Source organism: Ziziphus jujuba, chromosome 10 (genome assembly GCF_031755915.1).
Source record: "Ziziphus jujuba cultivar Dongzao chromosome 10, ASM3175591v1".
Lineage (NCBI taxonomy): Eukaryota > Viridiplantae > Streptophyta > Magnoliopsida > Rosales > Rhamnaceae > Ziziphus > Ziziphus jujuba.
In genome coordinates this window covers 25,337,701-25,363,341 of record NC_083388.1, presented here as the reverse complement: position 1 = coordinate 25,363,341, position 25,641 = coordinate 25,337,701, and the positions used below count along the sequence as shown (strand labels likewise).

The 25,641-nt window shown below is 33.5% G+C and overlaps 3 protein-coding genes across 6 annotated transcripts; 1 reads left to right on the top strand and 2 right to left on the bottom strand.

The window, feature by feature from the left end:
• Positions 1–1,731: 1,731 nt before the first annotated feature.
• LOC107434716 (uncharacterized protein At1g03900) lies at positions 1,732–7,660 on the bottom strand. 3 transcript variants are annotated; one of them, XM_016046200.4, is made up of 11 exons: positions 7,480–7,660; positions 7,014–7,115; positions 6,424–6,500; positions 6,120–6,299; positions 5,573–5,604; positions 4,043–4,143; positions 3,823–3,895; positions 3,630–3,661; positions 2,476–2,566; positions 2,193–2,307; positions 1,732–2,096 (listed from the first exon to the last, which is right to left on the bottom strand). In XM_016046200.4, the coding sequence occupies exons 4-11, from the start codon at positions 6,228–6,230 to the stop codon at positions 1,785–1,787; spliced, it is 867 nt and encodes a 288-aa protein (XP_015901686.1). In that variant the 5' UTR covers positions 6,231–6,299; positions 6,424–6,500; positions 7,014–7,115; positions 7,480–7,660; the 3' UTR covers positions 1,732–1,784. The 3 variants fall into 3 exon arrangements, with proteins under 3 accessions (XP_015901686.1, XP_015901685.1, XP_060668074.1); XM_016046199.4 differs by lacking the exon at positions 7,014–7,115; XM_060812091.1 differs by lacking the exon at positions 7,480–7,660 and having other exon boundaries at positions 7,038–7,115.
• A 2,023-nt stretch (positions 7,661–9,683) lies between these two features.
• On the bottom strand, positions 9,684–12,788 carry LOC107434702 (uncharacterized). Of its 2 annotated transcripts, none has more exons than XM_016046182.4 (7): positions 12,269–12,788; positions 11,915–12,101; positions 11,318–11,486; positions 11,116–11,199; positions 10,712–10,819; positions 10,159–10,425; positions 9,684–10,012 (listed from the first exon to the last, which is right to left on the bottom strand). In XM_016046182.4, exons 1-7 carry the CDS (start codon positions 12,582–12,584, stop codon positions 9,914–9,916), a joined length of 1,230 nt encoding a protein of 409 aa, XP_015901668.3. In that variant the 5' UTR covers positions 12,585–12,788; the 3' UTR covers positions 9,684–9,913. The 2 variants fall into 2 exon arrangements, with proteins under 2 accessions (XP_015901668.3, XP_015901667.3); XM_016046181.4 differs by having other exon boundaries at positions 11,915–12,119; positions 12,269–12,787.
• Positions 12,789–16,419: 3,631 nt separating this feature from the next.
• On the top strand, positions 16,420–19,307 carry LOC107434701 (protein DJ-1 homolog D). The gene is made up of 4 exons (XM_016046180.4): positions 16,420–16,852; positions 17,236–17,676; positions 18,379–18,741; positions 18,864–19,307. Exons 1-4 carry the CDS (start codon positions 16,679–16,681, stop codon positions 19,050–19,052), a joined length of 1,167 nt encoding a protein of 388 aa, XP_015901666.2. The 5' UTR covers positions 16,420–16,678; the 3' UTR covers positions 19,053–19,307.
• Positions 19,308–25,641: the final 6,334 nt, after the last annotated feature.

Sequence of the window (25,641 nt, the reverse complement as noted above, 5' to 3'; positions counted from 1 at the left end):
ATAGTACATCGTATTTCATTTCTACAAATTGTTAAAAACAGAAACCAGTCCTTTGTTTCTTGATGTTCATCTCCTTTTCTTTCCCATTCCAAGAGGCTTATGCTATTTACGAAGAAGAAGAAGATTAGAAAATGTATTAGTATGTATAACGTTCATGGCACAGGAAGCTGTTCCATATCTGTTTAAAGTGAGCTTTCAGTATTTCAGAAATCAAATCCATATCAACCTCTTCCTCCTAAAAAATGAAAGAAAAAATCCAGGTAAGTATACAGGAAGGCAAGGGAAGCTTAAGAAGGAAATCATACGGGGTCTTAATAGCAATGTTTAAAAGAGTTTCGTAAACCCAGAAACCTGTGTTATCTGTCCAGAGAAAAAGAGGAGTTAGCTCTAACTGGAACAAGAAGTGGTAAATTATATTGTCGCTACATCCCGTTGGTTATAGTTGGAAGTTCGTTTTTCTTTCCATTCTCTTGTTGGGTTTAAATTAAATGGTTTTGCAGGATCACCATGTATTTTGGTACATGCATAAACATGCCAATTACAAAGCCTGAGACCTTCGGCTAATGTTTTATGTGGATTCAATAACAGGGTTTATACTCTCTCACTTAATCTCTGCCCTTGTGATGTGATGGATTGTTTGCTTCTCTTATAACAAAGTTGAAAATTTTGAACTCAAAAGTGGTCGATAGAGCTTCTGGGTGTAGTTTTCGTTCCCTCATATCTTTAGCTACAGTTCAAGACATGTATGTAGTCGTTATCATTGCTTCTGCTGTATTCATTTACATGTGTCTGATAATCCTTGTAACTAGATATATGGCTACAGCTGCATCCTAGCTCTTAAAAGGTCAAACTGACTTGTCTGCTTATATGGTTTCTGAACAGAGGGATTTATCCTTCTGAGATCCTTCCATATCATGAAGTACAGGATTCCACTGGTAGGGCACCGAATTTCGAGTCACTCTAAATTGAAATGAAAGCTGCTGCTGATAATCTTGAGTTGGATTTTTGCGGATATTGAAGCTCTGTAGATGTTTTTCCCAGGTCATCCAAATCTAAAAGCACGTAAAAAGTTTTCCGAGGGAAAGGTTATTGACACTGTTAACTAGGTTTTTTTTTTTTTTTTTTTTTTTGGGTTTTGGTTTCCACCCCTAAGTTCTTGACTTGTTTGTTGTTTAGATTGTACAAATTTGGGCTGCTAGCAAGTTTATTGTGGAAACAAAACTAGTTTCATGTAACAGAAACAAGGATCTTCCAAAGCTCTGTAAATAGACCCTGACCCTCATGTCTCTGAAGAATTGAGTTGAAAGAAATACTATGTTGATGTTATAAATGTTTTATGAGATAGTGTAGTATGCTTGTTTACCTTGTTTTGTTCTGAAAGTTTTTTGCATCAATGATTGTTGATGCGACTTGGACAAATCTTGGCGTACCCTATAAGGGAGCTCTTTGTTCTCAGGACATGTGATTTTGGTAGGTCGTCGTGAAAAAGAAGCTTTTTCTGGGATCAGTCCAGCTTAGAAAATTAAAAATTAATTAAAGACCTGTCTGCCTTTCCCCATTCTATAATTTGTATGGGTGGTACGAAGTGGTAACTATTTCTTAGATGTGTTTATTATTATTATTATTATTTTTTTTTTAATTTATCTAATCAGGAATCTATTTGTTTAATTACAACAAATCAACATTGATGTGATACAACACTGTATATATATATATATATATATATATCTATTTATTTATTTATTAAAAAAAAAAAAAAAAAAAAAAAAGAAGAAAGGTGCATATTAACCAGCTGCTTGAAAATCCCCAAAATCGTCATCTGGTACATCCTGTGTGCTTTGATTTTCAGAAGAATCAGCGTCTTTCGGGTAAACATCTCTTGATTCCGGTTCCTCATGCTTTCCCTCCAAACTGAAATTTGATGGTGATTTTGATGGGGACTTATGAAATGTACCAACAGGCGAAAGTGGAGCTGGGGAAGGTGGTGGTGGTTTGATACAAATCTTTGGCTCTTTCTGATTATTACCCTTGTTCTCAGGTGATGGATTGTTCAAACCCAGTTCAAAAAACTTGGACTTCACGCTTTGGCCACCTCTCTGTTGACACCAAATTCAGTGAAATTTAATCAGAATAATCCTAATACGTAAAATCAGTCATAGTACACAGTAGACAAGGAAATTCAAATGCATTACATTGCTCTTTAATTGTAGTACAAGTGTCTCCCCTTCTTTTAAGCTATAATCAACTGAGGAAGTTTTCTGGAATTGCTGTTCCATCTCTTCTGCCGTTTTCTTTTTGTTCAGATATCTTCAAAACAAATTAGCGAAGTAAATCAGCTTGTGTAATAGAATCTTAATGTCTCGGCATACACATCAGCTTGTGTAATAGAATCTTAATGTCTCGGCATACACGCATTGATTACATATAATTCCTATAGAATTCTTAACATATTGAGAGAAGAGACAACGAGGATACTTCATATGGTCATGTAGGGCTGCCTGGAAATCATAAGCTTCAGTTCGTTCTCTAAATCCTATGCCAATGAAAGCATGCCGAAGACGACCACCTGCACGACCAATCTACAGATTATTCGCCATATAAAGCTCCCCCAGCTAGCTATGGATAATTCAAAGTGCAAAACCATGGACCACCATGATTATGATGTTCCTACAAATGCCTATAGATTCTATCTAGTCTTGCCAAACTTCAAAGCCTATATGCAACATAAAGAACCAAATTATTCTCAACTGAAGATAACACTAATCCTTTTAATAATGACATCAAGCAATCATATTCGCCAAGAAAATTGGCATCCTCTGTAAGCTACGTGGGCATCCTCCAGCTCTTGTAAGGATTAGCTGCTTCAAATGCATGGCGTAACTGCAAATTTATAAATGCCTTATACATGTAGCTTGGCTCATGAGCAAATTGAGTCCTATGCTTATTGAAAAGGCCATGTTCTTTTCAGTTAAAAAAGCCTAACTTTAGGCTCAAGCTTCTCTTTGATAATGAAAGAGCCTAGCCCAAGACATTGTGATGTAGGAACACTATCTAACACAGGGATGAGCCTACATTGGGTCCTAAATAATATCTAAGACCATACTTGCTATCCTATAAATAATGTCGAAGGAGTAGGGCTATAGTTAAAAATTTTGCTAAAACTACTGTAATTAAAATACTTCTCAGACACACGCCAAAAAAAAAAAAAAAAAAAAAGAAAGAAAGAAAAAAGAGCATTCTATATTATTGTATTAATTATCATTGTTATAAATGTTTCTCTCCTGACTATAGTATATCGTTCTACTCTTGTCTAATGAATTCGAAAAAAAGCAAATCCCTCTATGAATTAAACAGAGTATCACTATAACCCTGCTTCACTAATGAATAATTTAAAAGGTTTTGCATACATAAGCATGCATATACACACGAAATATAGGTAAATATGCATGTCTCTTTTGGTGCATCATGAGATACTAAACTGTTGTAGAAAGCCTAGGTTCTTTTTTCTTGTTTATGACATTTCATCTTTCATTGTAGAAGTTTTAGGTCGATACTGAGAGGGATGAAGGAATATCTACAATTAAGATAAGAAAGAAATCTTAAAACAAAAGGCAAGAATAGCAGCTCACCAATATTTTCCTCTATCCGAAGAACAAAATATCTGCAAAAGAAAGAATAAATTAGAAACTCTACCAATACCAAGTCAAGATAAAGAAAACTGTCAAAGGCCGAATAAACTTCATTTGTAGCAAAGATTAAATTTATGCTCATTTAACATAATAATCAGATAATGATCATTGTCAGAGAGAACAAATAAACAACCTGCTGCTATCAATTACAGGTTCCACCGGATGAGGTTCTCCATTTCTCAAAAATGCCCGAGCATATAATTCACCTATTACAAATACATCAGATTATGGTTGAAACATAATATTTGATAAAATAAAGGTGAAAACATACATTATTTTCTTTTTTTTCTTTTTTCTTTTTTTTTTTTTTTTTTTTTTGGGGGGAAATCAAAATAACATAAGAATGTTCTCACCTGTGTTCTTATCTTCAAGTCGGATAATGCAGTCTTCCCCTTTGCTAATGACTTTCAAGATTCCCTCCCATGCCCATTTGTTAACATCCCATTCATCAGCCCTGAAATGAACTTTGCAGATATAAATTCCCATCTCCAATATGTGGAAGAAAGTTGCACAAAGTAATGAATGCCAATCGATTTTATTATTAGTTCTCTCTTGTTTGGTACTATAAGTGTATCTGCTTTTTAGAATTTAGCAAAAAGAATGCAAAAACTGATGCCAGAAAAAGTCTTCGAAAATCAGCATTTGACATAATGCTGCACATGATTATTAGAAAACAAAGATGATAGATTCCAGAAACAATCCGTGCATTTCATCAAAAGGAAGGGTTCCAGTCATGTATGAGAACTGTAAAAATTTATTCTTCTTTCCATACAAGATCTTTCAAAGTTTTTTTTTATTATTCATTTATTTATTTATTATTATTATTTTTTTATTTTTTTATTTATTTCTAAAGACTCACTGCAATGCATCAATCTAAGGTGAAAAGTGCCCACTAGGCTCTCCAGAGCAATAAGACCAATCCTCAAACCAAATCAGGAGCATGAATGCATCAGAGTGGCACAAAACCCACAAAGACATTACATAGGTTTACATATTAAATGTAGTTGTGTCGGTATAAGTAAATATATAAAATTTATTAATTCATTCATTTAGTGACGGTGCCTTCAAATTTCCCCTCATTCTAAAACTGCCAAGTAAAATAGCCTATACCCAATTTTAATAGTATGGAAAACCTAAATTCCATGTGTGATACCTGAATAGCATCTTAGCGAACCAACAAAATCAAGTGGATTAACCTTGAATGCCTTAAACTCACACTGCACACAATCTCAATCTACAGACAGACATGAAGCTACTTCTAAAGTCAACTCAAGTATAAAATTATTAACTTAGATTACCAACTGTTAAAAATAGGCTGACCAATGATTTTAATGATCATTACTCTTCGATAAGTTATACTTGTAAAAAGGGTTGGAAAAGAGGATACAATTATCGTAGTCATATCCTTGCTATTGTTATAAGCATAAATATGACATGGCGAAGTAAGAAAATAACCTTCATAAAAGGAGAAGAGTAAAAAAATCAATCTAAATACGACATGGCGAAGTAAGTATATAACCTTCATAAAAGGAGAAGAGTAAAAAAATCAATCTTGCAATTTCAACAGTAAAAAAAAGGCAATACCGATAAGCCTTCTGTATGAGCAAAATCAAAATTATAGAAAGGCATTTCAAAAAGCTTTTTCCTTGTGTTATGTCTTATAAAGACACATACAAGTAAGAAAAATGACCTTCATGGAAGACAGCAAAGAGTTAAAAAGAAATAAAATAAAAAAATTATTCATTAAACTCTAACACTAGAACATTCAATAACACCTATAAGCCTTCTATACAAGAAATTAAAACTGAAGCACAGCATTTCATATAAAATTTTCACGTCTAATGCAGAATCAATTATTAAAATTTGAAGGCACCAGCAAAAACCTGTATGAAGCTGCAGTTTTCCTTGGTGGTATCTGCAAAAAAAATTAAACAACATAATTTAATTAACTTAAAATTCAAAATAATTTCCAAAACCATCCATATAACCTAGAAGAAAGTTAGAAGATTGAATCTTTTAAAAACCCAAGGAAGGAAAATTTGCTACGAAAAGAAATATGTATTCATCCAGAAAATAATATATTTCATGGTTTAGACTGCAGAGAAGCAAGAAATCGATAGGAGCTGCAAATCCAACATTGGAGACTTTAAACCGATCAGTGGATATTCAAAAATCTGAAAATGGTCTTACTTTTAATCCACATTAAACCAAAACTGCAAACTTGATCTCCTACCTCTATAATTCTATACAGTGATAAACCAAATAAACAAGAAATGACATTTTCTCAACTACTATAAACATGAAAGCTAGTAAAGCAATCCCATAAATGGACTGCGAGTTTTCCATTGAATTTCCCAAAAAACCCACTACAGAATCACAGACAAAATTCAAGAAAACGCACAGATCAGGTATTTTATAAATATATTTTACCAAGTAGACATAACATTCGGAGACTTGGAAGAGAACAAGCTCTATTGCTTCAGCTTCATCATTCTCCTCGACCCCTCTTTGCTCATTTGGAACCTTCTCTTCCTTATCCATGTTCCAGAAAATAGAGAGAGACCCAAGATTGCGATCAAAAGCCAATCAAAATCCAAAAAGTAAGCCTCACTACAGCAAAGAGTAAAAAAATTATTCATTAAACTCTAATAATAGAACATACAATAATAACAATAAACCTTCTATATAAGAAAGTAAAACGGAAGCACAGCATTTCATAAAAAAAATTTCATACCTAATGCAGAATCAGTTATTATAATTTGAAGGCACCAGCAAAAAGCTATAGGAAGCTGCAGTTTTCCTTGTTGGTATCTGCAAAAAGAATTAAAGAACATAATTTAATTAGCTTAAAATTTGAAATAATTTCCAAAACCATCCGTATAACCCAGAAAAAAGTTAGAAGATTGAATCTTTTAAAAAGCAAAGGAAAAAAAAAACAAATTACTAAGAAAAGAAAAATGAACCAGAAAATAACATTTTTCTATCGTGATTTAGATTGCAGAGGAGTAAGAAATCAATAATTGCTGCAATCCCAACACTGGAGACTTCGTACCGATTAGTGGGTATTCAAAATCTGAAAATGGTCTTAATTTTAATCTGTATTAAACCAAAACTTCATACTTGATCTCCTACCTCTGCAGTTTTCCACAGTGATAAACAACAAGCAATGACATTTTCTCAACTACTACACACATGAAAGCTAATAAACCAATCCCATAAATGGATCGCGAGTTTTCCATTGGAATTTCCGAAAAACCCATCAACAGAATCACAAACGAAATTCAAGAAAACGCACGGATCATGTATCTTATAAATAAATTTTACCAAGCAGACGTAACAATCTGAGACCTGAAAGACAACAAGCTCTATCGCTTCAGCTTCCCCATTGTCCTCCACCAGTTTTTGCTCATTTGGAACATTCTCTTTCTTATCCATGTTCCGGAAGAAAAGAGAGAGAATCCAAACATAAGGTTCATACTAAATACAGATTGTGAAGTTGTTTGAGACAGAGGAAGCTCAAAATGATTCACCCAAACAAAAATTTTACCCAAAGCAAATTTATTTAAAAAAAAAAAAAAGATAGGCTAATTACAGCTAGATCTATTGCAAATATAGAGTTATGTTATGTGAAAAAACAAAAAATCATCCAAAAGTAGGAAAACAAATGGCTGCTAAATTATACAAGAACCAGATCTGTAGAAAGCATACCAGCTACTACAATTTCTTTCACATACACATATAAGCAATATATATACATATAGAGAGAGAGGGAAGAGTTAGAGAGAGAAACCTGAAGAAAATCCTCCTAAAGGAAGAAAGGGAAGGCAGTTGGTGAAACGAGAAAGGAGAGTGACAGAAGATGGCCGGGATTCATTTATAGCGATCAAGCTAAAGTCAGCCATCTGCAAGTCTGGCTAAAACGCCGCCGTAGAGCCCCATTTTTGGCCTTTAATTTTATGAATTTTTTTTTTATTATTATTTTCGCATATAAAGATTTTTCTTTTGTTTTTTTCAGTTGGTAATTTTTTTTATCATATACATAAATTTTCTCCTTCATCTCGTACTTCGAATCTACAATCCCCTATTCATGAATATAAATAGTTTATAATTTAATCAATCTCACTCAACTTCTTGACTTGATTATGATGTTGGTAAGGTTGTTACTTTTTTTAGCTAAGGTAAAAGAAGCTTTTTTTTTTCTTTTTAAAAAAAAAAATTCATAAGTAGGATAAAGCCAATGGAATTTTTTTCATTTTTTCCAAAATGTGGATTTATTCAAAAATATTTAGACAAATAAAAAATGGCAAACCACATTTTTATTTTTATGTTTTTTGAGAGAACAACATTCTTAAATTTTATTTATATATATATATATATATATATATAATGATTGCAATATTCTTATATAAACTAATTTTTTTTTAAAAAGGTCAAAAAAAAAAAACAAAACAAAAGGATGGTAAAGCTCCGAGAAATTTTGTACATATCCATGATCGATGACCACCTGAGAAACAGAGCGACCTTTTTTATGTACTTTCTGTCTTGCTTTTTCTCCGTCCAGTTACACAAACTAATTTTAAAAAAATAATAATAATAAAAAATGGTAAAACAATAAAAATAAAAATAAAAAGGAAGGTAAAGCTCTGACAAATTAATCAGTTGGTTAGATATTCATGATCTGCTCAGTTGGTATATATGATATTTGTCTAAGATACCCCCTTGGATAAAAGGGACCATTATCAAAAATATTGAATGGATTGATGTTACTTTTGGATAAGGGACAAATCAATAATATTAAATGGATTTCAGCTGCTTTCAACCTTGCTGTCTTTGCTGCCACTATAAGCATTATGGTAATTTATGATTAATGGTTATGCTACAGTTTTATACTTACGTACATGCATATTTACATACGTATATGCTTATGTATGTATGTTTGTATCTATTTATGTATATATATATATGTGTGGAAATTTTATGGTGAGGACGGTCCGCATGAGGATCGCAGTATTAGTGACGGTTTTTCATAATATTAACGACGTTTTTTTAGAAAATCATCATCAATATTGTGGTCCGTATGAGAACCGTCCACACCATAAATAGATTGTATATATATGTATATATGTATATATATGTACATTACATCGCAGAGGCGAGTGAATAAAAGTGTAGAACACATGTCCTTTTCACTTTCCATTTTCCTCACCTTGTGTGCCATAACGTGGTTCTTCTATGGAATTTTTGTAGTGGCTTTCTTCATCGCGGTAACTAGTAGTAATATTCTATGCTTAATAACAAAATCTTCCTGAAGGTTTGATATATACATGCAGATTTCCATTTCCTGATGTATAATTTTCTGTTGCACATGCAGTTCCCAAATGTATTAGGATCTCTAATTGGAATTGCTCAAATGATTCTATACCTCGTCTACAAAGATTCCTACAAGAAAGGATCTCAAGCTTAAAACTAAAACAATGGAAATGAATTCAAGCTCACCAATTGCTGACAACCCAAAAGGTGCCCTCTTTTGGTCATGGTTGAAGAAAAAGCATGGACATTCAAGATATACTGTATAACTGAAAACGAGGACAAAGTGAGATCCACCCTGTTAATCTATAAATTTTAAGCTTTAGGAAGAACATGAATTATGAAATTGAGAAGAAAGCTTGCTAACTACCTCAAAAATAGAAAAACACTAACCATGCAATAGCTTTTATATGTCATCACCTTTTACTTGATTTGGCCATGATATTCTTAATCTTCTTGTATTTTTTGAGTCTGCAAAAAGCAGCATTAATTACGGTTTGAAAAAGAGAAGTCTCTTTCTTGTACGTTATATATATAGATATATATATATGACCCAATAAATCCCACGTATACAGGGCAAGAAATTTTTTTTTTTTTTCCCTTTTTTTTGGGTTACATGATCCGACATATTCAATATATAAAGCATCAGTGGTGGGCGGATAATTGTGGGTTAGGTCCCAATCCATGTTTGTGATCAAGAATATTATATTTTATCAGTATACTCTTCACTCCGTATTCAAAATACAAACAAAATCAGTAATACATCACACTGCATTTCTACAAATTGATAAAAACAAAAACCACTTCTTGATGTTCATCTCTTTTTCTCTCCCATTCCAAGAGGCTTATGCTATTTACAAACAAGTTGAAGATTATTTTACCAAAAGAAAGGTAGTTGAAGATTACAAAATGCCATATTAGTTTATATAACGTTCACAGCACATGAAGCTGTTCCATATCTGTTTTAAGTGAGTCTTAAGCATTTCAGAAATCAAATCCATATCAACCTCTTTCTCCTGAAAAACGAAAGAAAATCCTGATAAGTATATTAAGGCAAGGGAAGCTTAGGAAGGAAATCAGATGTGTTCTTAGTAGCAAAGTTTAAAAGAGCTTAGTAAATTCTGAAAGCTGTGTTATCTGTCCAGAGAAAAGAGGGAGTTACCTCTAACTTTGAAGAAAGGGCTTTCAAATTTAGACTGATCTCCCAAGAAGTTTCACCAATTGAAGTCTTATAATCGTATCGATCAGCATCTCTTACCTTCAGCGTCAGTGAAGGACTTTTGTAAGATTTAGATACTGTATGCCATACTCCAATCACTTTATAAGTTCCAGTAGATGATTTCCCCAAGGGCCATCTCAGTCCACCCTTCACATTAGCATCTAGAATAGCAGAATTAATCAAATCTCTAATGCTTTGCACATCATCATCCTGCAAAAGAAAAATGAATTTAGTGGAAAGGTCAATCTGAGTTGCAAAAGTTCATCAAGGAACCGTCAGATTTGGTTAATACAAAATGTATTTAACATTTCCTATGAAAGAATAAAAGAGGGGGGGGGGGGGGGGGGGGGGGAAAAACATACAAAACCAAACCCAAAACAAAAATTGCAAATCTTATACATGTTGTCATTGAGCACATTAATGAATAAAGCCGTCTTTTTTTTCCTATTTCAAGACATTCACAAGCACCCTTTTAACTGCACAGAGCACTACTCACAGACAGATCAGCTACGATTTCCTTGGTGGATAGCATTAGCCTCAGGTCCAGGTTCTTTTCAAGGCATGATATATCCACGACCATGTAGCGCAGCCGGTTGAGCTCAATCTGAAAGGAAACAATGCAAGTATTGGTGAATCTGACCCAATAACAACCAAAAGAAAATGTCCGCAAACAGAAGACTGAGAAACAGAATAAGAAATTTGAAAAAACAAGAGGTCTTACGGAAAGGTCCGGACATCATGGAGAACTGAACTTCATCAACATTCTTATCCTTATACTCTTTATTTCATATTCATGATTTTTTTAGCATATAATTAGCACCATAGCATAATAAACATGATACTTGTCATCGTTTATCACTCATCAATTTAGTGAGCAGTGAGCACAAAGAATAAACTTGCCTTATAGAGTTGAAGATCTCCTTGTTCTTTCCTTACACTACATCTGCAAGTAACAGTTGAATCTGGCTGAGTGGCATCAGATAACTAACAAAAAAAAAAAAAAAAAAAAAAAAAGAAAACAAACATGAGGAAGTTGTTAGGCAGTTTAATCATCGCTGTGAAAAGCAAGAATTTGATAAGCAGAAATTTAGAGAAGAAATACCCTAACATGGTATATTTCTTTATCCTCCACAAAATCAACTCCAATGTCTGGGACAACTTCCTTTATTATGTATTCCACATATGAACTAGGAATATTTGTGTAGAATGACCTCTTCACTTGCCTCAATCTGGTTTCAGTAACCGGAGACTCGAAATTACCCAAAGGGCTCCTGCAACCAAAAAAAAAAAAATGAAGATATTTTTCCACTTGAAAAGACTTTTACAGTACATACATCAGTGGGAAGCTAAAATAAATGGAATTAAGTGGTCAAAATCAAATAAACCTCTTCTCAGTCAATGTAGTAGTAGTAGTAGTAGTCAGTCATCAAGTAGAGATAAGATAGCATAGCACAAGAAAACTCATCAAAGAGGGACAGTTCTAACCAAAATTTCAATGTATTGGCTATGTTTTTTAATTCAAAACATAAAAATTTTCTTCGACTTCCATAATTCTGTAAAATAACCAAGGAAAAAAGAAAAAAAAATTCGTTTTACATACCACATTCAAATTCCACTAATCCTATCTGCAAAATATTTTCATTTTCAAATTAAGCTAACGAAGTAATAGCTAACAACAATACAAGAAATTACCACTAACCCATGAAAAAGAATCTTGCCAACTTTTGCAGTCAAATTTCGCTTTATCTTGCCAACATTTGCAGTCAAATTTGGCTTTCCTTCAGCCTTTTGGGAATCTATTTCGTTCTTCACATTTACATAAGATGACAGAAGGTCTTGGAGCACATAATCTGCAATGGATAACCATGGGCTTCCAGAAAAGTTCCCTGTCACTCTGTTACTTTCTGAGAATTATTTGAGCAAAAAGGAAAAAAAAAAAAAAAAAAAAAAAAAAAAAAAAAAAAAAAAAAACATTACAATACTAACAAAGACCTAAAACCCAGTAAGTTAGTGACCTAAATTAGAAATCGTAATTTTTTTTTTTTTTTTTCACCTATATCAGTGTTGACCAAAGCTAGAGGCTTTTCACCCTTTTTGCTGATAAAGGCTTCCACAGAAACAGGCTGAAGAGAAACAGAAGCTGGAAATTGATCACCACCATCATCATCACCATCACAACCGATGGCAAACCATCTGGATATAGACTGACTTCCATAAACGATTTTTCCACTCCTATCCCTGTTTGCTGTGGACGATGATGACGACCCAAATTTCAGATTCTTCTTGAATTGAGGAACAAGCTGCTCTGGACTCAGTGAAGCCCTGTTCGTGTCGTTTGATTGACGCTTGTGGGGAGGTACGTAAGCCATTCAAAGAAAATTTGCGACTCTTTTTTTTTTTTTTTTTTTTTCTGACAAAAGCAAACAAATTTGATAAAAAGGACAGATTAAAACAACAATTACTTAAATAGCGGTAAGAGGATCATTCGTCTTTGGTTTCCAAGTCGTTATCAGTGTCTGCTCTTTCTTCTTCTGGCGGCTTGTTTTGAAGGAGACTCAGCTACTTGTTTGGTGAGAAACAGTGGGCAAGTGGAAACTCTCCTTTTTTAAATCAAATTTTTTTATTATTATTATTATTATTTTTTTTTTTTAGCTCAAAACCAAATTTTTTTATTATTTTGTTTTGTTTATATTGGTTTTGGTATTTCTATGTTTATAATCTATTTAATTTTTGGATAAAATATATTTAACTCTCTCTTCAATTTTTATATAATTTTCACTGTACCATTTGGATTAAAAGTTTTGACGTATTGACTACTTATATTTTTATTTTATTATCATTTTAATATAATTTTCATCTCTGTGAAGAAATATACAACACCAAGAAGGAAAGAAAAAAAATCTACCTTGCTCATGTGTTTTTTTTTTTTTAACAGGGGATTCTCAAATCCTTTATTTGGCTAAATTTTCACCACCCTCATCTAACCCACAAGTTCTCTCCTTAATAAAACTGGAAAAAGCCATTTCTTTAAGCACTCTCAATTCCAAATCATGTTCCTTCATGAGTAATATAATCTCTAAATTTAGAAAAGAGGCTCTCTTGCCAAAATCCAAAAGCTTTTTCAAGCTTATTGAAACCGCACCTCTTCACGCATTACTATTTTGACACCATTAACCCTTACTTCATAAATTTTCTGTAAGATATGAACACATCAATTATTTTCTCAAGTTCTTCACAAAGTATGAACAAAAATAGCAAAAGCAAAGTGTTAAATTTTCCTGTGTTCTCTAATAAAATGCTGAAACTACCTATCTTTACCATCACAAACACTATGTAATTTAAATTCTAATTACAACTTTACCATCGTATATATACATATGCAATCAAATTAAAACATTCAATTCATTAAAAAATATATATATTCCAACAAAGAATAACAGAAAACTCCTCGAAATTGGGCAGCAGTACCTATCTTCTCCATGTAACATATATATAGTTATAGATATACCATATTCACTGTGCTATAATATTAGAGCACTTGTGCTAACCTTCCTTCTTCAATTTCAATTTGAAAGTCCTCTTTTAAAGAAAATATAACAAGGAAAAACAAAAGGGAAAGGCAGGGTTTTTTTTTTTTTTTTTTTTTTTTTCTTTGGTGCGTTTCCTTCTCGGAAATAGAAACCGAAACCTAATTTTTCTTCCATCAAAATGCCTTTGGATTTGGTCACAAGACAGTGTTTGAAATTATACTAAAATCACAATAAAACAGAAATATGGGTGGTGATATATATTAAAAGTTTTAGTTCATGTGCTAAAGTAAAAAACGCACTAAAATTCAGAGTGTAAAATATATTTTATCCTTAATTTTTTTTTTTTATTCTTTTGCTGAATTATGCCCTACTCAATTTTTATATTAGTATTTAGCATAATTTAATTAAAAATTAATATCCTAAGGTACATATTATATTAATCAATCAAAAAATGTAATTATATGGCACTATGATTATTCTCTCCCATAAAACATCCTTTTTGATTTTTTATTAAAGTTAAAATTTTAAATAAATGCTGTTCGTGCAATCACTACCAATAGGTTTTATATGGTATTTGTTAATTTAAGTGGACGTCTAAAAATTTTTATTTTATTTTATTTTATTTTTTTGGTAATAACTTTTCAGATTAAATTTTTAACAATCATTTTATCAGACAAGAATACTTCCCACTTGTGGAAAAAGAAGGGATATTTTATCAGACAAGAATACTTCACACTGGTGGAAAAAGAAGGGATAATTCCGAGATTCCAGAGCTGATAATATATTAAATGGAGGAGATTTCGATTTTTTTTTTATTATTTAGAAAGAAAAAAAAAAAGAAAAAAAGGTTGCCAGATAAGCAAATAAAATTTTAATAGAAGCCGCCGGCGGCAATGATACCACAAGAGCCTTCTCCTCCTACCGTACCTTTTTAGGTGCATTTCTCGGTCCATTTGCATATATAGAATATACACGATGCTCAGATTGTCCTTTTTTTTTTTTTTTTTTTTTTTAATCAATTTATAACCCAAAATCCAAAATATTTATTACTTGCAAATTTAAAGAGAAACCCATTTTAAGAGTCATGATTATATGTATATATTCCTATTTCATTCTTTTCTATGCCTGTTTGTCTACTCAATATTACAATTTTTTTTTTTTTTTTTGTACAGACATGTTCTAAATGGCCTGGCTTCTATTCCAGGCTCAAGGCAACTTTTAATCGTATTAAGGCTTTGTTTATTGGTTTTGCTTATTTAGAAATGCTTTTTATAAAAAGTTATTCTATATTGATTTTAATTAAAAATGCTTTTAAAAATTAGAAGGTTAAAAGTATTTTTTTTTTTTAAATTATGAAAATATTTTCAAAAACAGTTTTTAAACATCAAAAATTGTTTCTGGCTTTTTAAAAACTATGTCAATAGAATTTAAGTTTGGCAAAAATGATAGATTGGTAATACCATCGGGAATAAGTAAATTTTGGAGCTGGTCGGGAAATGTTCCAACGCCAAAAAGCCAATTGCTTCTTTTGCCATGGACATTTGGTTTTAGCAGCTGCTGGATCTCTCAAAGCTTGGAAGTGTACCGCATTTCTTTCACTAGGACATGTCAATGCTGCTGGTGCTTCGAAGGCCATGTTGTAATGTTTTGGTAATGGTAATTTAATTTGTGGGGTTACATATGACGGCCATGCTGAGTATATCGAGCTTTTTGTGAACGCACCAGGAGGCAATGACAAAAGACTTTGTATTAGTATGTTGGAAAAAATGTAAATTAAAGTCTAAGAAATCTAATTGCATATGGTAATTGATTTGGATTAGAACCTGAACAAATTTTAAATCCAAACCATATTTGGACCCGAGCAAAGAGTGGGCCACCTTATTGTGACCCGCGATAGGGAAAAGAAAAGTGGGAGGAAATTACAAGTAAACGAGCTTTTGATTAAAGCGAAGACCAATTTGCTATTTTCTATTGAAAGATATTAAGATAAAGTCACTGTTTGTGCATTTTGATGCTTTTGATTCTACAGGCTTTGATACTCTATGTCATAATCTCTTTCTTTTATTCATACTTTAATTATATGGATTGTGTTTTTTTCCTAGATTTTTTCAAATTGAATATCATTAATACCATATTCAATTGAATAAACATTTGACTCTAAATTAAAGTAGATTTCCCAACAACAAATCGTTCATTCCAAAGGTAATGAGAAGCACGAATGAGAAAATGTACACATTAGCTTAATCGAAAGAGCTAGAAAATATTATATTGTTTTTAAATTAAAAGAGCTAGAAAATTCTTGCTCCAGAATCTGCTTAGTGAAAATAAAATTGTTTTGAAAAAAAAAAGAAAAAAGGACTTCTGCGTCCTGTCAATTACTGTGGTGAAAGTGAAACTGAATGGCAATAGGCTGTTTTTTTCTTTTTCTTTTTTTTTTCGAAAATAATGTGCGATGTGATTAAGGAGAAGAAAAATGAGGTGGCCACGAATTAGATTAGCTCCGGGATATTCGCCACGTGCGACATGCTTTTGCTGGTAAACTACCACGTGTGACATGTTAACATCAGATCAGTCGACAAGATATTATAGTATTATAAAATTATTTCAATCTTACCAAATTTTTTTTTGCTAAAATCAATCTCACCAAATCTTCTATAAAAATAAAAATTCTTTCATTTTCTTAGGCCGACGAATATGCCAATCCAAGGGAGTTGCTGCCGTTGTTGGGTTTTATTTATTTATTTTTATTTTTTTATAATTTTTTTTTTCCTCCATGAAGAAATCGTAAAAGATTATTATAAAAATATCTCAACATCTTTCCAGAAGCAACTACATCCATGAAAGCCTCCTAGAAAACTCCATTTTGCTCACACTCACAGAAGCTCACTCACAGAAGCTCACGCACAGAGAGAGAGAGAGAGAGAGAGAACGAAATGGGTCAGAAAAGGGTATTGTTGTTGTGTGGAGATTACATGGAAGATTCGGAGGCGATGGTTCCTTTTCAAGCCTTGCAGGCTTTCGGAGTGGCCGTTGATGCCGTTTGTCCCGGCAAGGAAGCCGGCGATTCCTGTCGCACCGCCATTCATGAGCTTCCTCCTGGTCGCCAGGTCCATTCTCTTACTCCCCTCCCTTCAATACCTATACCATTTTTTTTATTTTTTTATTTTTTTTTTGGCTTTCTTTTCCTTTATAAAGTTGTAGTCTTTGACTTCTATAATTGGTTGCCTTATAAAACCCCCGATTTTTACAAGTTTATGTCTCTCCCAATTTAAGCAACTTTCTTAGTTTTCTCTAGGAATCGGAGAATACCCATTTGACTGAAGAATACGGTGCTTGTGAAAAGTTTTCTTTTTTCCTTGTGAATATATGTATTTTCCGAGAGTTAAGAAAAACAAGAAAAGAAAGAGTGTATATATAGAGTATATATAGAACTTCAAGCTTATTTAGGGATTGGTTTTACAATCATTTCCATTTTTTTAATTGATTGCAGACATATTCTGAATCTCGTGGGCATAATTTCACCCTCAATGCAAATTTTGATGAAATTGAAGTTAGCAAATATGATGGGTTAGTGATACCAGGAGGGCGTGCTCCAGAATATCTGGCTGTGAATTCATCAGTGGTGGACTTGGTGAGAAAATTTGCTGACTCCAAGAAGCCAATTGCCTCTATTTGCCATGGACAACTGGTGCTGGCAGCTGCAGGTACAGCTAAAGGTCGCAAGTGCACAGCATTTCCTGCTGTGAGACCTGCACTCATTGCTTCCGGCGCTCATTGGGTGGAACCTGAGACCATGTCGGCTTGCGTTGCTGATGGTAATCTAATCACTGCGGCTACATATGAAGGCCACCCTGAGTTTATTAGGCTCTTCGTGAAGGCACTTGGAGGCAACATAACTGGTTCGGATAAAAAGATCTTATTCCTCTGTGGGGTATGTGCAATTGAGAAATACCATATTAGGAGAATCATTCTTTCTTATGCTTTAACATCCAGAATCATGATACTTTTTTTCTTAATACTTAACATAAGCTGGGAATTGGAATATTGTAGTTTAAATGAAATTTAAAACGCAGAAAATGAAAGAAGATTGTAAAATAGTCTATGCAGTTCAGAACCAACTCGGGATGTTATTAAGAGTTGTTGCTTACTCTCTGAATCAATTACAAGTTTACAAGGTCTTAGGCAGAACTTTGGTAGAAGATAACTATGGTAGAAGATGACTGTCCCAAATAAGAAGATGACAGTACAATTGTCATTTGAACAGATAGCTTTTTATGAACATTATCCAACAGTTGTAACAAAATATGCATGTTCTCTAATATATCTATCAAAGGTATAGAAAGTTGGTTTCTGCTTTTTGCCCTGTGGTAGAAATTAGTGGTTGAGGCATTGTTTTGGGCTGGTTTATTTCCCTCAACGATAAAGCAGATACTTTTAGATTCTTTTTATTGACATAGGTATGCATTTACTCTTAAACCTTGTTATCATGACAAACAAAAGTTATCGCTCAACACTGTTGAACGATCAAACTATTGACAGATTGAATATGTGAAAATCTGAAAGTTTAGGTCAGCGGCCAATCTGAAAATTTAGGTTGGTGACAGTTGCTGTGTGTTATTTCCTTTCATTGCAGGATTACGTGGAGGATTATGAGGTAACTGTTCCTTTTCAGTCCCTTCAAGCTCTAGGGTGCCATGTTGATGCAGTGTGCCCCAAGAAGAAGGCTGGTGATACCTGTGCAACCGCTGTCCATGATTTTGAAGGTGACCAGACCTACAGCGAGAAGCCAGGCCATAATTTCACATTAACAGCTGACTTTGAAGGTTTAGACAGCTCAAGTTATGATGCTCTCGTCATCCCTGGAGGTCGATCTCCTGAATATTTGGCATTAGATGAGAAGGTTGTTGCAGTAGTGAAGCATTTTATGGATGCTAAAAAACCTGTTGCCTCTATCTGTCATGGGCAGCAAATTTTAGCTGCATCTGGTGTTCTCCAGGTAACAATATTGAATAATAAATGAAATAGTAACTTCCGTTACTTCCTAAGTAATATTTTTATTTGATCAAGTGAAAGGTGGGATGATAGTGAAATAATTCATTTTCTTGTGATGCTATTCAGGGAAAGAAATGTACAGCATACCCAGCCGTAAAGCTTAATGTGGTGTTAGCAGGGGCAACATGGTTAGAACCTGAACCAATTTACCGCTGTTTCACTGATGGAAATTTGGTGACTGGAGCTGCTTGGCCAGGCCACCCGGAGTTCATTTCTCAGTTGATGGCATTGCTTGGTGTTAGAGTGTCGTTTTAATGCCTGTTTAATATGTTGTTGTCCATAAACAAATAATAAGTCTATGTTGATACTATGGTTCTGTTTCATAAGCATTCGTAGTTGTGCTAGAATTGTTGTTGTGGATGAACCATGCGGCTGTTTGGTAGAGTATCTTGTCGAAAAACATAAAGTGTGAGAAATGGGCATCACGCCTGACGTATTAGCTGTAACCCATTCCACATATTTTGTATTATATTAATATAAAGCTTTCGGATGAACTCACTGGACGAATCATTCATTGACTTTTTTATTTGTATGTTATCATTTAAAATTACTTCGCATTTACCATGTGAAGGAGAGTTTGATCAATCGAGTTTTTCTTTTCTTTGTTTATTTTTGTTTTATTTTATTTTTTGTTAAAGGAAATTTTAATAATAAAGTGGCTGGTTGAGCGATGATTGGCCTAGTCCCCTGGCGGGGGCGAAAAACAGCGTTCTGCTTTTTGTAGGGCCCGTGGTCCAGCCATCAGGATTGGAGTTTTAGATTCAGATTCCTTTGATGAGTTTGATTCTTCAGATTTTTCTTTTGAAGTTGTTGAACGAGGGATAACAGCCATGGATTGTGAAGGTTTGGTGGATGTTTATGTGAAAGTCGATGGTTGGATAGGTCGATAAGAGGCTGATGCTGGTGTAACTCTTCCTTGTTCTTTTTGTTTTCTTATTGTTGATTCTGGCTTTTTGAAAAGTTCATGGATCATCTAGAAGGCGTTCGAGGAGTCTGTAGTTGGGTATATGCTGGTGTAGCAAATATTGGTATTACACTAAATGGGGTAAATTTGGGAGTTTTTAAGCTATCATTGATTTGCTTCAGCTTTTTCTTTCATTTTCTGGTCTTTTTCAAGAATTCTCTTCCAATTTCTTGTCTGTCAATAAGATTTTTGGGATCTCTATCTAACTGAGAGATTTTCACAGTGAGATTGATGTAGAGTTTTCTTACTTTCAATGGAAAGGGAGTCCAATTTGGTGTTTATTATAGCAGTCTCTGCAATTATCTTATCCCGCTTCATATCAATTCTTTTAAGAGTTTTATTCTATGCTCAAGCATTCAAAGTCTACCAATTAAGAACTTTTTCACGTTGAGATAAAGGTTTGAATAAGCTATCAGGCATGAATTCTTTAGACTGCATAAATGATTGGGAGTTGACTTTATAGACTGGATGGGTTTTTTTTTTAAGAGTGGAGAATTTTTTATCATAAGAAAGGCTTGCTTGGCCGAACCATGTAGGAAATCAGTGTGAGTTCTGCTTCAGCTTTTTGTTTCTGTTTTTAATGAAGTTCTGTAGATGTTGCTGTTTTTTCTTTTCCAAGAGCATAATATGCTTCTTTGTTTTTGCACCTTTTTTGATAAATGGCCTTAAGACCTTTTCCATACATAGACAGGGATTTCTTGTCCTTATGCATTTCGATCTAAGGTGAATTTGGATTATATGGATGGTATTACCTTCTTTGAGATTTACAAATCATCAAAGAGGACTTCTTTTTTCTTCTCCTTCTTCTTCTTCGCTCTTCGTCTTCAGAATCTGTATCTTCATCATGCATCCAGCAATTGCAGGTTGGATCACATATTTCAGGTGCTACGTTTCAAATGAAGTGGCCATTGATTTTGTCCACATAGGAGCGTTTTCCATCTAACTATGTCATCCTGTTCATAGATTTTCGGGATTGAGATTATCACCATCATGGGAAATTCAGTCTATGGTGTTTGTAGAGTTGGGACCTTCATCAAAGCTCTCGAATTTCGTCATCACCGTTCCATCAGCCATGGTTCTAAAGGTAGGAACCATTGTGTGCAAGGGCTTATTGTTGAGCAAGATCTTTTCATGGTTGGTGGTCCAACTAAGAGGAATGATTTCTTTTAGTTTTTCCTTGGCAATCTATCTTGGAATTTGCACGATTGTCGGAAGATCTGCTCTTCGGGCTTCAATTTAAATGGTCAGTAACACGAGGTCTATTGAGATAAACAGCATGATTTTGCAATCTGAAAGTGATTTGATGATGAAGTGTTGTAACATAAGTTGTTTTTACTTGTTGTGCTCCGATGATATGGATTTGAACTTTTGAAAGCTTCAAGATAGTGGGACATACAAATTTGGACTACAAAATACTGCCAGCATTGAGAGTTGACAGTACAATGCCTCTCATAGCATGTTCGTATCTGAGAAAGGTATTGTTAAGAAGTGATAGCCTTGCAGCTACAGGAATGCCTCATCTTCCATGCAAGGAGAGAACAAGTCTCAAAACTCCAAAATGGAGGTGAGTGTACCATTCTCTTTTCCATGTGTCTATGAGATCTTGGGGAACTTCAAAATCTACAAATTGTTCTACTTTAGTGGCTGAAATTAAACAGTTGTTCATCTAGGAGGACTGTATGTATTCTTTTATAGGGAATTTCTTTGAAGTAATTAGTTTCTTGATACTTTTTTGAAGATAATTATTTTTATGAAGAAGTTCGTAAGGGTTAAGAAAGGGTAATTCAGTAGCATTGATTTGAGCTTCTAGAGGGATATATGTATATTCTACCAGTTGATCAATCTTTACTGAATTTGATCTTGAAATAGAAGGTGAACGAGGTGAAAGAGTAATTGAAGAAGACATTCTAGGAGGGCTATTTGGGGAGGCAGATGAAATGGAAGCGTTTGAGGTTTCTATGATTAAGAGCTATTCCCTACTCATTAATCCGTATGCTTTTGTCAAAATATTTAGAACTACTGGTTTTATGGGTATTCATACAAGTCTAGAACTAGTAGTCTAAAGCTTTGTTATCATGGAGGCTTATACTATCATCAAACACAGAGAATAGGTCCTACATACAACCTCTTCAAATCCAAATAAGCGGCAAACTTACTGGCCTCAGCTCTATACAAACTACATGAAGGCCTATATTGTAGTCAAACACAAAGAATAAGCCCTACATACAACCTCTTCAAATCCAAACAAGGGGCAAACCTTAAAGGCTTAGCTCTGCATAGACTACAATGTAGTCCAAATGGATCATTAAGAGCATATTGAACTTTTTGATATTCAAGATTCACAGACTCCATAGTAAGAACAAAGCTTACTTATTTTTAAAGAATACCTGGTTTAAGCATAACGAAAAACTTTTGGTAATAAAAGGGAGAAATTAGAATTCCATGGATAGAACACAATAATATTATTGATATGCAAACGGGTTCTGAATACAATGTATCGAACGTGGAAGTTTTAGGTTGGAACATTATTTTGGCCTAGGCAAGTAGGTTAGGCAGACAATGGGTTACCTTGCACTATTTCTATTGTAAACTAGTGGGTTAGAGCAAAAGGTGGACAGCCTTTCACTCTTGATATAGCATGACTAGTTACATGTAAGTTTTTTATTAGAATCTAATTTGAGCCTAGATGGGTAAGCTAGGCCAAAAAGTGGACCTCCTTGCACTCTTTATATTGTATGACTAGTCTTGTTTTATGTTGTGTTTATATATACATGTGACAGTTCAGGCCACTCGCATGCGATATTATCCTTTTTGGGCCTGGGGAATCCTCTTACAACTCAGCCTTCAAGGTTTTGTCAAAACGCGTCGCAATGGAAAGGTATCCACATGCTTATAAGCCATGTTTCGTTCCCTTTTCCAACCGATGGGGGACTTTACAATTCATTCCTCTTGGGGCCCAGCGTCTTCGCTGGCACACTGATCCAGATCCGGCTCTGATACCATCTGTGACAGCCCAGACCACTTGCATGCGATATTGGTTTTTTTGGGCCTGGAAAATCCTCTTACAACCCAGCTTTCAAGGTTTTGTCAAAACGCATCGTAAGGGAAAGGTATCCACACGCTTATAAGCCATGCTTCGTTCCCCTTTCGAATTGATCGGGGACTTCACAATTCACCCATCTTGGGGCCCAACGTCCTCGCTGGCACACCGATCCGGGTTCGGTTCTGATACTATCTGTGACAATTCAGACCACCCGTATGCGATATTGTTCTTTTTGGATTTGGAAAATCCTCTTACAACCCAGCCCTCAAGGTTTTGTCAAAACGCGTTGCAAGGAAAAAGTATCTACACGCTTATAAGCCATGCTTCGTTCTCCTTTCTAACCTATGTGGGACTTCACATACACATAACACTGTTTCTTAATGAAGATTGATCATTTTATTTAAATTTATTAATGCAATACTTTCAAGTTTAAGTGGTATCAAAACCGAAAAAGATTGTAAAGTGATTGACGAATCAAATAGTAGCAAGCCCTAGATAAACTAGATGATGGAGTCTCGAGTCAAGGTGGCAAAGCAATCCCTATATTAGTCTCCACATGGAAGTTTTGTGTTAGAATCTCATTTAGACCTGGGTAGATGGCTTAAGGTAGAGAATGGGTCACCTTGCACTCTTTATATTATATGATTAATCATAGGTTGAAACCTCATTTGAATTTGGATAGGTAAGTCAGGGCAAAAAGTGGGTCGCCTTGCACTTTTTATATTGTATGACTAGTCTTGTTTTTTGTTGTGTTTAGAGAGGCAAAGATTTCTTTTTTATGAAGATTTATCATTTTGTTTATATTTATTCATCCAATTGTTTTCAAGATTTGAAAATTCAATTGAGTTCAGAAGACTATTATCATAACTTGTAGTAGGGAAAAAGAAAGTGAAACCTAAATAGCATATACCGTACAAGTCAAGTAAAATATTACCAATTAATTTTGAGTTAAATTTTTATTTGAACCTGAACTAATAAGGTTGGACTGAGATCGAACCATTTTGCATTTTTTATATTGTATGACTAGTCTTATTTTGTGTTGTGTTCAAACATGCATAAAATTATGTTTTTTTAATAAATATTGATCATTTTGTTTATATTTAATCATGCAATAGTTTTGAAAATTCAATTGTTGATAGGAAGACTATTATTATAACGTGCAACAGTGGAAGGCAATTACAAGTACATGAGAATTATCAAAGCAAAGACCAATTTACTATTTTCTCTTGAGAGATATTAAGATAAAGCCACTCTTTGGGCATTTTGATGCTTTTGATTCTACAGGTTTTGATACCTAATATCATAATCTCTTTCTTTTATTCACACTTTATTTATATGAATTGTGTTTTTTTTTTTATTCTTCCCTAGATTTTTTTCAAATTGAATATCAATAATACCATATTCAATCGAATCAACGTTTTGACTCTAAATTAAAATAGATTTCCAAACAACTGATCGTTCATTCGAAAGGTAATGAGAATCTCGAATGAAAGATGTACACATTAGTTTAATTAAATGAGCTAGAAAATATTGTATTATTTCATAATCAAAAGAGCTAGAAAGTTCTACCTCCAGAATCTGCTTGGTGAAAATAAAATTGTTTTGAAATAAAAAACGGACTTCTGAGCCTTGGCAATTATCGTGGTGAAAGTGAAAACTGAACAGTGATAGGTTGTTTTTCATTTTTATTTTTATTTTTGAAAATAATGTGTGATGTGCTAAAGGAGAAGAAACATGAGGGAGGCCACGAATTAGCTCCGGGACAATCACCACGTGCGACATGTTTTTGCTGGTAACAACCACGTGTGACTTTCTTTTTTTTTTTTTTAATCTTTTTTGGATAAAAACCACGTGTGACATGTTAATATAAGTTCAGTCCAGAGGGGACGTTTGGTATGCAGGATAGGTCCGAATCGGACGGGATCGGACATAATAGGTTCGGATCGGACAGGATCGAATAATGCAGTACTGTGTTTGGTATAGTTCTGGACTGAATGTTGGACTAGTTGTCCCATGTTTGGTGCAGGATCGGACTGGATTGGATTATTTTATAATTATAGTTTTTATTTTGTTAAATATGAAAAGATTTAAAATTATATTTATATTTACAAAAAAATTAAATATTATATTTAATTAAAGTTTTATTATTACTTATATTTAATATTTTTTGTATAGATATTTATATGTTCAATTAATTAATAATAAAAATAATTTAATGATATTTATAATACATTTGTAATTTTTTTTTTAACACCCATAAACTACTTAAAATATTGTTTTCAAAACCAATTAAAATAAAATTACTAATCATGAATAACAATTAAATACAAATAAAAAAAATTGACATAATATTTAATTAAGAACTTGTTGATAGCATAAAAATATCCATCTTCAATTCATACATATAGATATATAGATATATAAATAAATGTCACATGTAGTTGCATTTTTAATAAGTATGGCATCCGTATATATATATATTGGATTTTACAAGGATAATCTAATTATATAAGAAATAAGTAAATAAACCCATTGATAGTAAGCCAAATAAACAACCTAATACAAAAACCATTACCCCACTAGTTGTGAAATTGAGCACGTGTATGTACGGTGGTGGTATTTTGTATTGGATTTGCTTTATTACGATTCCTCATTGTTTGTTCTACAAACTCAACATATGCAATTTCAGCTTCTTCAATTGTATTATAGGCTTGATATAAATTATTTGTAAATCCGTGCACTTGTTGATGACATTTAGACCAAGAATTATATATCCATAGTTGTCTACCTTTAAACACAACATAAACCCTTCTATTTGCCATTCAATATTCCTGCAT